Source organism: Stylophora pistillata, chromosome 13, assembly GCF_964205215.1.
Source record: "Stylophora pistillata chromosome 13, jaStyPist1.2, whole genome shotgun sequence".
Taxonomy (NCBI): Eukaryota; Metazoa; Cnidaria; class Anthozoa; order Scleractinia; family Pocilloporidae; genus Stylophora; species Stylophora pistillata.
This window is the reverse complement of record NC_142531.1, coordinates 19224115-19237648: the sequence shown is the minus strand read 5'-3', so window position 1 is coordinate 19237648 and position 13534 is coordinate 19224115. Positions and strand designations below refer to the sequence as shown.

General features: G+C 37.8%; 3 protein-coding genes and 1 long non-coding RNA gene across 5 annotated transcripts in view; 1 reads left to right on the top strand and 3 right to left on the bottom strand.

Moving 5' to 3' along the window:
• Window positions 1-620: 620 nt before the first annotated feature.
• Window positions 621-7140, bottom strand: LOC111336843 (ADP-ribose pyrophosphatase). Its single transcript, XM_022943009.2, has 7 exons — window positions 6982-7140; window positions 5676-5868; window positions 4918-5025; window positions 3758-3844; window positions 2993-3098; window positions 2499-2642; window positions 621-1515 (listed from the first exon to the last, which is right to left on the bottom strand). The coding sequence occupies exons 1-7, from the start codon at window positions 7058-7060 to the stop codon at window positions 1285-1287; spliced, it is 948 nt and encodes a 315-aa protein (XP_022798744.2). The 5' UTR covers window positions 7061-7140; the 3' UTR covers window positions 621-1284.
• Window positions 7141-7378: 238 nt separating this feature from the next.
• LOC111336844 (uncharacterized) lies at window positions 7379-10093 on the bottom strand. Its single transcript, XM_022943010.2, has 2 exons — window positions 9805-10093; window positions 7379-9459 (listed from the first exon to the last, which is right to left on the bottom strand). Exons 1-2 carry the CDS (start codon window positions 10091-10093, stop codon window positions 9014-9016), a joined length of 735 nt encoding a protein of 244 aa, XP_022798745.2. The 3' UTR covers window positions 7379-9013.
• A 501-nt stretch (window positions 10094-10594) lies between these two features.
• The window catches only part of LOC111336842 (BRCA1-associated protein), a 14737-nt gene continuing 11797 nt past the window's right edge, over window positions 10595-13534 (top strand). Inside the window, exons 1-4 of one of the 2 annotated variants that reach the window (XM_088743037.1) lie at window positions 10595-10866; window positions 11326-11499; window positions 12808-12943; window positions 13265-13375. In XM_088743037.1, the coding sequence (XP_088599163.1) occupies window positions 10791-10866; window positions 11326-11499; window positions 12808-12943; window positions 13265-13375 (497 nt within the window). In that variant the 5' untranslated portion in view covers window positions 10595-10790. The remainder of the gene's footprint in view (window positions 10867-11325; window positions 11500-12807; window positions 12944-13264; window positions 13376-13534) is intronic. The other variant, XM_088743038.1, reaches the window with a different exon arrangement.
• The window catches only part of LOC148717987 (uncharacterized), a 2221-nt gene continuing 453 nt past the window's right edge, over window positions 11767-13534 (bottom strand). Inside the window, exons 1-2 of the long non-coding RNA XR_015994605.1 lie at window positions 13462-13534; window positions 11767-12575 (exon numbers count right to left, since the gene is read on the bottom strand). The exon at window positions 13462-13534 is cut by the window's right edge and continues 453 nt beyond it. This is a non-coding gene — a long non-coding RNA (uncharacterized LOC148717987). The remainder of the gene's footprint in view (window positions 12576-13461) is intronic.

The window sequence follows — 13534 nt, the reverse complement described above, 5'->3', positions numbered from 1 at the left end:
TTCATCCTGAAGAAAACCGAAGAAATTACTTAAGCGAGACAGGAAAACATCAAAAGAAAGAAAAAAAGAATAAGGGCTGAGATGAAGAAAATAGTGCGCTTAGAGTTTTGCGGCTACAAGCTTCCCGGGGGGAGGGGGGGAGAGGGGAAAGGTAAGAAGTAAGACCCTACGGTGACCGTATAAGGAGACTCACAGAGTTCGCTTTATAAACACCTAGTTTCGACTTTCATTTCGGGGGGGGGGGCCTTGAAAAAAGTTTGGGCCGGGGGGGAGGGGAGTGCTGCTGAGACACTGATGGGAAAAAGCCGTTCACTTCGCTACCCTGTTTAACACGTCACAAATGATGAATAGTGGCTTATCGAACCCGAGAGTCATGTTTAGCATATCTACAACGATTTTTAGTTTTACATTTTCGAACAATCCTTAGTGACACACATGAATACCACGCAACACCAAGTTCGCAGCTTGCTCAAGGCTTCCGTTTAGAAAGACACCCTCAGTCTTCAGGAAGTAAAATAGTTTTAAACAATTAGTTAACTTATTTTAAATGAAATGCATTGCGCGGACTTCACACGGAAAAAAATCTCGAAAAAATTACATCGAACCAGCTGAACATGAAATACAACAAAGGAACCTTTTATATTCAACTGAATCGGTGCACATGTGCAATGTACAATTATGGTTGAGGCCACTGACTGATACTTAGGAACTGCTTAAAGTTTTCGAACTGTTTTGAAAAAGATTCCGGGAGCAAATATTTCATCATAAATCTTTAAAACAATGTGGTTAACTGTTTGGTCTTGCTCTTCCTTGTAGTCAGTGCCCTCACAATTGGAATCCTTGTCTATATATTTCATCATAATATTTTTCTCTTTCTGGTGCTAATACAATACAAAGACCAATTTTTTTATGATTGAAAAGGTCGCGTGGCACAATCATGCAAAAGAACCCATATTAAAATTTTATCACATGACCCATTTGGACCAATCGTACGCGGCGAGATATATAGTTGACGAATTGTCGTCGGGAAGCTCCCTTTGACTAGCATAATATTTAGCAACCTCTTAACACTGTTCAAAAATATAAGTGTTCTAATTAAAGGTCAAAAAGTTTTGCCGGGCTGAATTGTGAATTATCTAGCACGCGTTTCTGTCAAACACAGCTAAACTTTGCTTAAATAAAAAGACCCAAGGCTCGAACTCTACGTCACATGTGTAGGATGTACAAAGCAAGTCTAAATTTAAAAATTGAAAATTTGTGTCCACTGGCTAATGGAGCATAATGCTACCAATAGGCATTATGCTGCATAGCTACTTCTTTTACCAAGTCGAGATGGTTTGCATACAAGCGCAGTTCGTGAGACACCTCAACCCATTTCACGTGTTGAGCGTCATCTCCAGCTTGCAGAGTGAATTTATTGAAGGCGTTTCCACTATCGTCGTGAAAATTAACCGCTTGACTTTCCATCCAGGCGTTGTCAGTGTTTCTAGGATCATCTATGTAGCCTTGAAATACCTTTAAAAACAACAACACCAAAGGGAACGTAAGACGCAATTGGAACAAATAATGTTGTGACATGGCGCGCTCGTCCTATCTTCTCCATGAGCCATCATGGTGTATATATACCTTATTCGATTGTCTATGGAAGAAACTAGCGAAGAAATTATCACAAGCATACCTAGGATCCTTCTACCAGTGTTACTGTCAATCATAATAAAAGCGTGGAGGTCTCTCATAGAAAAACTGCAAGATTTCCTGGGGTCTGTTCCCATGAACGTAATGTACCGTGCTCGATAATAATAACACCATTTTGAGGACTCACAACCCTTCTTTGGGTCTTTGACTTTTATCAAGCTAAGATTTCTATCAAAATTGCGTTCTCTGACTTCATTTGTGCATTTTTCTAAACCGATTGAAAAAAGCCAATTTTCCATGGAAAACTCGTTCAAAGAAGCTACTTTTCATTGACAATTTTTTATAAACCAGGTGAAGCATTCTCGTTCAAACGCACCAATGTGTTCGCTCCGTTTTAAACAACAAGTTCATAATTTCAGCTTTACAGGTATCTAAGTTTGGATGCACGCTTGAAAATTTGGAAAGCGCTCAAGAAGCTAGAGTTATCCCAGGCTGCACCACGAGCACCTCTTAAGACCTCCAAACTCCCCGCCTGTATTCATACCTTGATAAGTTCATGCTAAACATGAATAAATTTTTAAATATCACAAAGGCCAACGAGAAGCCAAGTTAAAAACAGCAAAACCGCCATCCTCGTTCCCAGACTTCTCATTTTTTGGTCACGTGGTTAATATGTGAAAACGAGAGTCTCTAGGAAAATGCCTGAAGCATAGGGAAACATACATGACCAAGTCACTTATACCCGATTAGTCGAGATGGTGTACAAATTTTCTAGACCAATCACAAATCACAGTAAAGCAAAAACAAGAAGGTGGGGTAGGAGACTTAATTTTTCTGTTGAGACATTCAAAATGTGCAATTACCAGAGTTCCGTGATGAAAAAGATGCTCAAGATGCTCCTGGATTCTTTTGTTTTCTTCAGGTGAAACTTCCAAGGAGTTTAAGGCTTCCTCTCCAAATTCTTTCTTAAGAGTGTTTGTGACAGTATCGCCTGGATCTACCATACCCTGAAAAGATTCGTTCGCAAATTAAGATAATTACTGGGCAATATCTTCAGCTGCTTTTCATGCATTCATCTTCTGATTTTTTTAATTTTTTTTATTTTCACAGTCATGAATTCTTGACAGCTTTTGTACTTATGTGTTGCAATGGGCGAATTTGTTAAATAAAATTTTCCTAATGGTCAAAATAACCGGTGTCATATCAACCACACCACCCAACAACAGCCCCCTCTTCATGGCAACTACCCTTCCTGCATCCTCAAGGTGGCCACTGGGCAGGGTTTACGTGGATAGTGCAGTCTCCAAACAGCCTTCAATTTTTCTAAAAGAAAAACTTGTGTTTGTTAGAAACCTACCCCAGGAAGAGCCCATTCCTTGCAATCTCTCCTCTGAATGGCAACAATTTCTAGTACTGGTTTTCCTTCTTTCATAACTTTTTCTCCTGAACTGCTTCTTTTCCACCTTTGATTGAAATTGAATTGTGAAATAGATATGCATACTATGAAGTTCTGTTTTCCATTTAGCTAACCGCCTCCCGGTTAGCTCAATGGATAGAGCGCTGGACTGTTGTTCGGGAAGTAGAGGGTTCAAGCCCCGGCCGGACCAACACTTAGGGTCTTAAAATAATTGAGAAGAATCTGCTACCTTTCTATAACATCAAGAAATGATTAGATATTCTAGTCTTCTCAGATAGGGACGAATAAATGGAGGTCCTGTCTCCTGCAGGGTTAGGGGCAGGAGACATTAATTTCCCACACACGAGATTACTGTGTAATGGATGTCCTCCCCTGGGGTGGGTTGGGTGGGTAACAGGACCCCTGTTGATACCAGTGTTTACTACACTGAAGGGGCTATCCTGTATAAATATAGATGTCTACTTCTACTTCTACTTCAAAGGAAAAGACATTAAAGGATTATATGGACTCTTTTAGCTATGGAAAGCAACTGGGTATGATTTCAACTTGAATGTTTGATCTACACTGTCTCTTAAAAATTGCTTTTGATTCTCAGTAATAAAAGAGGTGTGTGTGTGTTTTTAAAGTTGACTTGACCTTGTATATGGCCCCCTTCAATCATTCAGATCACCCTTGTATCAGGGGAAGATGAAGTACCACACGTACCTTGTGACAACTGGATCTGCGGCATGGTTGGGGCCCCATCTACCAAGCCATCCTCTTCCAATCATTCCTGTCCTACCAACAGGATTCCTTTGAGGCAAACAGAATGGTATTAGCTATGATTGAGCAAGAAACATCATGAGCATCAGATATATATCAACATCAAAATCTCTCTACCTTCCAACTCTATTACCATGCTCTAATTAGATCTCCTTTAGTTATGTAACACTTGCTCTTTCAAGCAGGGTAGCCTATTACTGCCACAGCCAATTGCACTTTCTGAAGCTCGTTGGGATTGAAAGCAATGCCACTCCTCTTGAATGGTGTGCTACAATTCTCCAAGCTGTGACTGTTTTCTAACAATTATCTTTAGATTTAAGGCCACTAAATTCCAACTTGAGTTCAAACTTCCAAGTTGAGCTTGGAGGATTGTGCTAGTCCTACCAGGATACCTAATTACTCCTACTTCACCCTGCCCAAAAGTTTTAGTGAGTTTCCTCAACAGTCTCTTAGTACCCATTAATACTTTTGGACATAGAAAGGCACTGCGAGAGATAAGGGCCTTGACAATGATCACAACCCTTGTGAGCCACCACCTAACAGTGTACCCCCTTATCTTAAGCATGACAGGTAAAAAAATTTTCAAACTGATAGAGCAATCTTCTTACCTGAAAAATGTCAAGCTATTTTAGGTGGTAATTAGAGGTGCTAGGTAGGTAATTAGGGTAAAGCCTGTTTATGAGCCAGGTGGCCCATCAAACTGGCACTTAACTGCAGTGTCCATAGCATAAAAGTAACCAGGAGTATTTCTACTCCCTCCCCAGATGTAATGCTGACCTGATGTAAGGTTACCCCCCCCCCCCAGCATTAAATTCTCCGCTACCATTTAAATACCTGGGGTAAGAGAGACACTGTGGGAGTAAAGTGTCTTGCCTAAGAACACAACACAATATCCCAGCCAAGGCTGGAACCCAGACCATTCCATCCAGAGTCAAGCACACTAGCCATGAGACCCCTGTGCCTCACACTAAAAGGTACTATGGGTTGTAAATTTTACTGCTTCCCGCTGAAAAGGAGAACACCGTTCACAGTGTGCCAAACATTGGCCAACTTTGTCTCTCTCTCTCTCTCTCCATTATCTGTGCACAGTATTCCTTCGTTACCTTGGAACACCTTGCACAACTTTATATTCTCCTGTGTAACTTTTCCTGTCAGTGTTATACGTTGTATCCAGGGCATTGAATTTAAGAGGAACTTTAGCAGGTCCTTTCCTGAGGTCAAGAGATGAAAAAATATGATCAAATACTTTATGAGAAATACATTTTTGACATTGTTTAGGTGTTAATCACTCTTAAGGGTTAATGGGTTAAGAAAGACAAGCATTGAGTTTCCTTCAACCATTCTCAGATTAAATCCCAATTTCTCCCAACACCACCACGCCTGAATCAAACATGAAGGTCATGGGAATAAAAGAAATGATCAACAACTAAAGTAGCTCTTGATTGTAAAATAAATTCTCCTTGACAGCACCTAATCAAATTTATAGAGTACAGTATGGAGAATATGCATACTGCTGTTAGGGTGTAAAGGGGTAATGTCATAAATATATCTTATTAACCAAGTGCGAGGGCTGTACTGGGAGAATATTGGCTCGAGGTCTTGACAGTGCGGACCGAGCCGTGCTCGAACCATACAAAAAAGACAGAGGGCCGATATTCTTCCAGTGCGGTCCCGAGGAAGCTTGGTTAATAAGAGATTTATTGTACGACTGAAGTTTAAAGGGACACAAGTGCGGTATCATTCGGGACAGTGCCCAGTCCAATACTGAAAGAATATTGACTGGCAATAGAGCATTTTGATTGGTTGATTTTAGTTATTGGCCCTCTGACTGCCTGAGTCGTGTAATAATTTTTATTCTCACCTTATATCTGGATCAGCATAAGGTGGCATCTGAAGAATGTGCTCAGAGGTGTAATCTACTGGCTTATATTCTGGGAATGGAACATTCCAGTTCGCAAACTCTGAGGCTACTGGAAACTTCTTTACATTTGAGCAAGGGTATTCTAGAGTTCTGGCCTTGGTGTGCATCGTATAGTAACACAGTCCACTTTGAGCTAAGGATAATAAAAAGTAAATATAATGTTAATGCTATGAAGCATATCCTTTTTTTAATCCTTTATTGATTTGTTTAGCACTTGATTGTATATTATATCTCTATTAAGTTAAAATGGAACTAGAGTAGATAATTCCTTACTAACTTTATTTCTGTGATTTTTTTTGGCTCACGAATTCCAATGATTTATCTTTAACAAACAAAAAGGCAAACTAACTTAACTTAACTAATGTTTAAATCATTTTGACCTAAATTCATTTAGAACTTCAACATTTATCTTCAAAGTCTTAATTTTATCTGACAAATGGACTCCATTTTGCCATGTATCTGTTCAGCAATAGGTCATGGATGACAGCAAATGTGGTAAGAATAAAGAAGAGGCACACAGAATTAGGCAAGTGCATCCCTGATGTTTTGCGTTTTGTGATGTTCTTCTGTAATGTAAAACTGAGCAGAGCCCACAGCAGCATAGAATCTGTTTGATGTATATGATAAAAAAGTAAAAGTTATTCATGATGATGTCATCGATGCATCTGTCCTAAAATATATTTAGAGAAATAGAATCATCACAGGAATATCACTTTTGTATGCTAATTGAGCGATTGGATACTATATCTTTACTCAAAAAATATTTCCTGATTTCCTTTCATTAATCGAGCTTAATTACATGCATGAATATTAACAAAGAATATTTGCCAACTCCTGTTACAAGAGAAACACACGAAGATTCCTTCTCCAGTAACATTTTTATACAAAGTGAAAGTCTGACACAGTTTTAAAAAAATTTGTGAAGGGAATAATTTTAAAATTAAGCTATATTTAAAACGAAAAACCTAGTTGACGTTACTCAAACATTAACCTTTATCACCAAACGACTTTTTCCACAGTCTATATATAAAAGTCAACTAAATGTTGCGTTTAATGCTTCCCTTTACATAATTATCATTTTCAATGGGCGTAATAACAGTTTATAAATCATCGATCAATATACATTGGAAAGGTCAGTGATGTGTTACGTTGTTTCTGAAAAAGCTGGCGTTTTGTGATGTTCGAACCAACGCGATAGTTTGAGATTTGCATGCAGATCACACGATAACTAAAGTTTTATACTCACTGGATCGAACAACGGCTGAGGAAGCTGCTAAAAAAGTGAAAATACCAACACGAATCTTTGGAAACTGCCGCAAGAGCATACCAGACTCGACGGAAAGCGAAAATATAACCCCCCACTTCCGTGGAGGCAGATTCGACCCTCCTTCCGTCGGGGAGGGGAGTGGGGCGATAGTAACAACATGGGTGGGCCTGGGTTGCACAGATGTTTTAATCGAGGGAGATGAAGGAGAATTAAGATCAGTGGCAGCTGGTGGCAGTGATGAGTTTTTAAGTGGATGGGTCATTCTTAAACTTGTGAACAGGTGAGTAAGGTTACAAGATAGAGGAAGTAAAGACTTAAACATTTGCAAGGGCATTAATCGTTCATAAAAATTTTTTGATAATCAAAAATTCAATAATCCACTACAATAATAATTTATTATCAACTTTGTTTTTATTCTAGTTGTGTAAGTTGATTTATCTTAAGGAAGGCTTGATCTACATCCTTTGAATTCTTAATATCTTCCAGTTACTTATTTTCCTCTCTACATTAACTAGCCTGCAGAGCTGGCAGAATTTGGGTAAGCAAGTGCCATACAAAGGGGGTGAGTGAAAGTAAAAAACACAGAGAGGGCTGGGGTGGAGGCAGCTCTTCCCCACCTCCTACCCCCTCTCCACTCTGACATTCGGATAAACGATCATAAGCCAATGAGATGCCTTCCCTGTAGGCTATATATAAATAAGACACCCTATACATTGGAAAAACTAACAAATGAAATTGTGCAAGAATCTGGCAGCTTTTAATAAATGTGGTTATATCATACCCACGCACTCATGCAAAAATTCATTTATTAATCACACTGATATTCTCATTAATAACTGAATCCCTAAGCTGAATCCTCTTTTTTCCTATCAGTAAAGCACTACATGGTCTGGCTCCTGATTACTTGGCAAATCTGTTAACTCTCTATAAACCTGTCTGCTCCCTCTATTCCTCAAGGTCCACCAGTCTGTCTGTCCCAAGATCTAGAACCTCTACCAATGGCGACAGATCCTTTGCGTGTGCATCCCCCATGCTTTGGAACAAACTTCTTGATTTTATGAGATATTCCGAAACCTTATAGATTCCTTTAAAACCAGGATAGAGACTCACCTTTTTAAAATCGCTTTGAATTTATAGTTCAATTTTGTCTTATTTTTGTAATTACTTTAAATCTTATGTAAAAGCATTGAGACTTAATATGTATAATGCATTTTTAAGAACTGTATTATTATTATTATTATTATTAAAACAGAACAGACTGTTGTTTCATTAGCTAAGCTAAATCTCATCCTAACCACAAACTATTAACCCTTTACACCTTAACATCAGTATGTAAGTTCTCCATACTGCACTTTGTACAAATTCTAAGGCACTTAAAGGAGAATTTGTCAAATTTGACCTCCATGTTTGATTCCGGGGCTGTGGTCTAGCAGCGCCCAGTGGCCCCTGGTACTCTACTTTCACTCTTGGGCAACTGGTGAATTTTAGTTTTTTCATATAAAAGCATATGTTGGGCACCCTGTATTTCAAAGTTTCAGAGCAGTGGGCTCCCTTCTCAATTTCTTAGAGCACAGCATTGTGATAGCAGAATTTAGATGCAGACCACTATTAGGGGCAAAGGGTTAGGCATCAAGGAAGATTTCTTCTGCATCAATCAATATCAATTTTGTGGCAAACAATGACTGAAGTGAGCAACATGAGGTATATCCAAATTGTATCCTTATTCATTAAAGAACATGCCTTTCTTGATGTCAAGTTTGAACAGCTGGTAGATTTATCATAGGGACAATCATATTGCTAATCCTCAGTTCCTAAACATGATAGTTGATTTAGACTTAGCTCTTATCAATAATTATACTCTAATCCTTAATTGAAAGGAGACATGTCCATCCATGTCCATCCTGGAATTGCTATGGTTGACAGTTTTTCCTTTCATAACTTCTCCACCAATCAGGATTAGCAAAAATCTATAGCCCATCTTTGGCAAAAATCTATTGTGCATTTTTTTTTTTCAGTTGTAGTGCACATTATGGTTCATGTCATTCAGCCTTGTCATCAAGAGATCTAGTTTTCTTTCTATTCCATCAAGTCTTTGCTCGATACTTTCATTAAACTTCACGAGATAACTGGTGTTTGTCGACATATCAACTTTCTTCGTCCATCTTCTTAGGCCTGTCAAGGTGAAAGCAATCAAAACAGTGATTGCTGCAGGTATTGGCTTACTGGAGACTAGAGAACCCATCCATAAGCAAATTCCAATACAAAATGCCATCCACCGTATGCACCAGACAGGCCCAAAAAAAGCATGGACAAGGAATGTACCAGACATCAAAAAAAAAAATTTGTTATAGGACATTCTGGAAATGCAAATGAGACCCATAATGACCCAAAAGAGGAACAAAATGAGCGATAAGAGTTTATTTCTTGCTGTTCCAACTTGATCTGGCAAAGTAGCACCTGTAAGAAATTTTGAAAAATAGTATTCGTGATCAGATAACTGGTTATGTATCAGAGTAAAGTGTTTTTGAGTAGAGATGTTGTAAGTAGTTCTTTTCTTGCATTCAAATTGACTTGAGGCAGTCGTAGTGTTTTTATGATAGTAGAGAGAATATATTGATACAACAGCTTATGCTAAAAAAAAAAAAAGACAGCTAGACCTTCCCTTTATTTATTTATTTTTTTTACGACATGTAATTATGTTGCCTGTGTGAATAAGGTTTTCATTTACAATTTAGCATCTGTAAGCCTGTATAAGCTTAGAGAAAACATTTTACATCATCATCAAGTTAGGAAATTTATTACCATCAATGCCAAGAACTTGCTGCAGGAATTCGTCTGTATAACCCATTCCATTGTTGTGAAGGGTAACCAAGCCAGCAATGGCTCTGTTGATGTCTTCAAGAAAGCGTTCAGCACAATATTTGTAAATTGTGGCCACAGTGTCTTCCAATATATTGACAAACGATGGCATCCACGTTCGAAAGATCTCGAGAATTTGAGAGACGATGTTTTTAAAGTGCGTAGAGAATGATGTAACGCTGAATGCCGTGACAATGAGGACGATGGTGACAATAGTCTTAAAAAGCGCCATATTTGTTAAACTAAGAAGACCCTGAAGAACGAAGCATACACAATAGAAGCTATTCTTATTCAATGACGAGTAAATGGTTGGTAGGGTATTCTGCAGCAGCGATACCTTTAAGAAAATATTCAGTGAGAATTGGTACGATCCATGCATATAAGACGTACCTTTTTACAAAAGACTTGATGTGCCGAGTAAAAAAGGAATCGGAATAAAAATTCAACGAAGATAAGCACAAGAGCACTTCAACATAATTTGATTGCTCCTGTAACGGTCTCTGATATTCTTTTTCACCCGGACAAAGTTGATTTTCCCGCGAAAATGGTAAGCTGTTAGCTTCTCTATACACATCAAAATCGCATTCACTAAAGTAAAGACCTCGCCTTAATAGCAGTTGGGACAAAACTCCAGCTCTTTGGAATACCTGGCACGAGAACAATTTCATTTAAATTAGAGAACGCAGTTACCTGGTACCAAATTAAACTAGGATACGAAACTTCGACACTTGCATACTTCGACCTTACATGACAATTTGTAAATCTTACATGACGATGTTGCTGTTTTGCGCTATTGTTCCACGAATGAAGGCTCGCAAAATCCTAATCACGATGAAATCGCGAAAACAGTAGTCTAAAAGACGTTTTGGCCCGGTTTGCGGTAGACATTTCTTCAAGTTACAAATGTGTTGGACAGAAAGGAAGAATAAATGTCCATTTCCCTGGTAGTTCTTAGATTTGAGGTTGCGGACGATTTGCCTGGGCCGCAAGGTTTAGATTACTGTGGTGAGTACAGACTTGTTATGTTCAATATAATATTTTTATGAATTTTATATTTGATAATACAAGTTTATCCACTTCATTAACCGGCTTGAACCGTTTGACTATAACTGTTGACAAATTCCACGTAAATACTAAATGTTCCCATTTGCTCATTGTACGTATCTGAGCCATAAATGAGGCAGAGAAGAATCCACTTCCAACTTTCATCAATCGAAATTTCACTCTTCACACACCCACATCAGTATGCATATTCTCCATACTGTTCTATATACATTTTCTAAGGGCTAACAAGGAGAATCTGTTTAACAATCAAGGGTTTCGTTGGTGCTTGATCATTTTTCTTTATTCTCTTGACCTTAATGTGTGATTTGGGGAGAATATCATAACGAGAAATTACATACCAGTCACTATTAGGGATAAAAGGGTGAAATGTGTAACGAAGATACATTCAATGTGTTCTAGCCCCTGGATTTATGGCTTGTAAAGAAATGTCTATATCAGACAAGGGCAAACTGGCTAGTGGAGAGGATAAGGAACCCATGTCTACTGATTCTATCTCTGAGGAAAAAATGAAAGTTCACCGGGGTGAAAGATACGTCCATGACATAAGCATTGAAACTCATGCAACGAGTGGTGGTAAGGTCAAGGCCGTATATCATACCATTGTACTTTTTCGCTGTGATATAAAGTGAGGCAGACCTCCTTATTATTGGTGTTTAGTATAAAACACCTCTCCATATTGTATGTTTTGTTTTTTGTAACATAGGTCATGTGATGACTAGTGATTTGTTTCTTTCTAATTTCATCCTATTCATGTGCATTTGTAGATATACTTTACAAAAGAAATGGGGGTGGGGGTGACTTGGTGGGTTTCCCTTGAGACCTTCATCGGGAAAACAAAAATACAAGTCAAAGAGGTTTATTGCTCAAGTGATTACAGAGATACTCTGACTGGTCAAGAAGTACATGATATCTTGAAATATTAACCCAACATGAGGTGATTTATTGTTACTAAAGCACTAAATTTTAGAATGGCCATTATGTGAGCTTGTCATGATTTTCAAGAAAAAGGAAGTAAAATGGAGAAAACTAAGCCTGCCAACATAAGCTATTTGTTTTAACAATGTGTTATGCAAGGCTGTAAGAATTTTTTTTAAATGCATGAGCTGGTGTGAGATTAACATACAGTTGCATCTTAATTATTTGGACCTCGATTATCCGGATTTCTCAATTATCCGGACTTTTTCTTTGTTCCCAATTTTTTCTTGAATAAATATTAATCATGATCAAGATCAGTAGTCATATTCTTTTTAAAACTACAGCGCCATTGAATAGTGAAGTAACGGTGATGTTCTTCTTTAAGACATACTTACTTATTTCAACATTTCAGGCCAATGTAAAAATGTTTTTCATTAATTTTAATTGTTAATACACACATGTAGAGGTATTCACCTCAGACAGTGAGGATGTGCACCATATCTTTTTCAAAATGATTTGTAAATGTTTTGTTTCAGGATTAAATGCCACTTTCTTAATTTAATCAGTTTTTGTTCCTTATTAATATTCATATTCCTGATCATCCAGACTATTTCATCAAGTCCCAACGAGTCCAGATATAATCGAGGTTCGACTGCATAAGTGTTCTTAACCATTTACACCCTAATATCAGCACGCATATTCTCCATACTTTTGTCCATACATCTCTTAAGGTGCTGGAAAGGAGAAATTTTTTCACAATTAACAGCTTCTTCATAATTGTTGATGGTTTCCTTTATTCTCAGAACCTTGATGTATATTTCAGGGGTGATATTCTAAGGATGCCACTTTCTGTTAGGGGTCAAAGGGTAAAATTTTAGAGCAAAGTTAGAGAACTAAGGGAGACTTACTGTTTGTAACTGCCTTTCAAATTAAAAAATATTTTGTTTTCTTCATTTCAAAATGAAGACAAAGATACAAACTTAGATTCTGGTCATGGAGATGAAAAAGAGGAGAAAAGTGGTGGGCAGGGAAAGGTAGCTTTCTTCTGTGGAAATCCAATTGTTGAGATCATCCAGGGAATCATTCATATTTACAAGAACAAGTAAGAAACTACAGTTGAACTTTCTTTTTCTAACCCTCTCACTCCCTAGATTTCTATAGTCTTCTTGCTATTTAAGCTCTGAGAATTAAGTGTTAAATCAAACAACACCCCCTACTTGATAAATTTTGTCACAGTTATGAAATCACATTTTTTGTTGTGTTCTTGGGAACACATTCATACGACTTTCCATACATACTTCCAGTGTACATGGTTTTCAAATTTTCAGTCTAAATCCCAATTATCCTTTTGTGAAATCTGAGAATCCATTACAATTGATCTAATCTATGTTAATATTATTATTGATGCTATTGATCTATCTAGTGACATGACTTTATTAACGGAAGGGGTCTATCGGAGTGAAATGATCTGCATGTTAAGTGTACCTGCTAAGATGACCTGCAAAGACCTCATGGAGTTTGTAGCTCCCTCAGAGTGAGTTAATTATGTTTGATATCACTAACTGACTTGTGGTTACTGCTGACTGTGTATACAATGTAAATAACTTTTAGTCCTTTTACCTGCAAGAGTGTCAAGCATCTTATTTTTCCTTACATTGTCACACCTGAATCAAACGTGAAGGTTGCAAGAAGA

Bases quoted from the DNA above. Each gene is read 5' to 3' on its own strand.
- LOC111336843 (XM_022943009.2), bottom strand. From the start codon at position 7,060: ATGCTCTTGCGGCAGTTTCCAAAGATTCGTGTTGGTATTTTCACTTTT. The intron at 5,869-6,981 runs GTGAGTATAAAA...TATTATCCTTAG, and splicing joins CTCAGCCGTTGTTCGATCCA to CTCAAAGTGGACTGTGTTAC. The intron at 2,643-2,992 runs GTAGGTTTCTAA...GAATCTTTTCAG, and splicing joins AGGAATGGGCTCTTCCTGGG to GGTATGGTAGATCCAGGCGA.
- LOC111336844 (XM_022943010.2), bottom strand. From the start codon at position 10,093: ATGGCGCTTTTTAAGACTATTGTCACCATCGTCCTCATTGTCACGGCA. The intron at 9,460-9,804 runs GTAATAAATTTC...AATTTCTTACAG, and splicing joins GCAAGTTCTTGGCATTGATG to GTGCTACTTTGCCAGATCAA.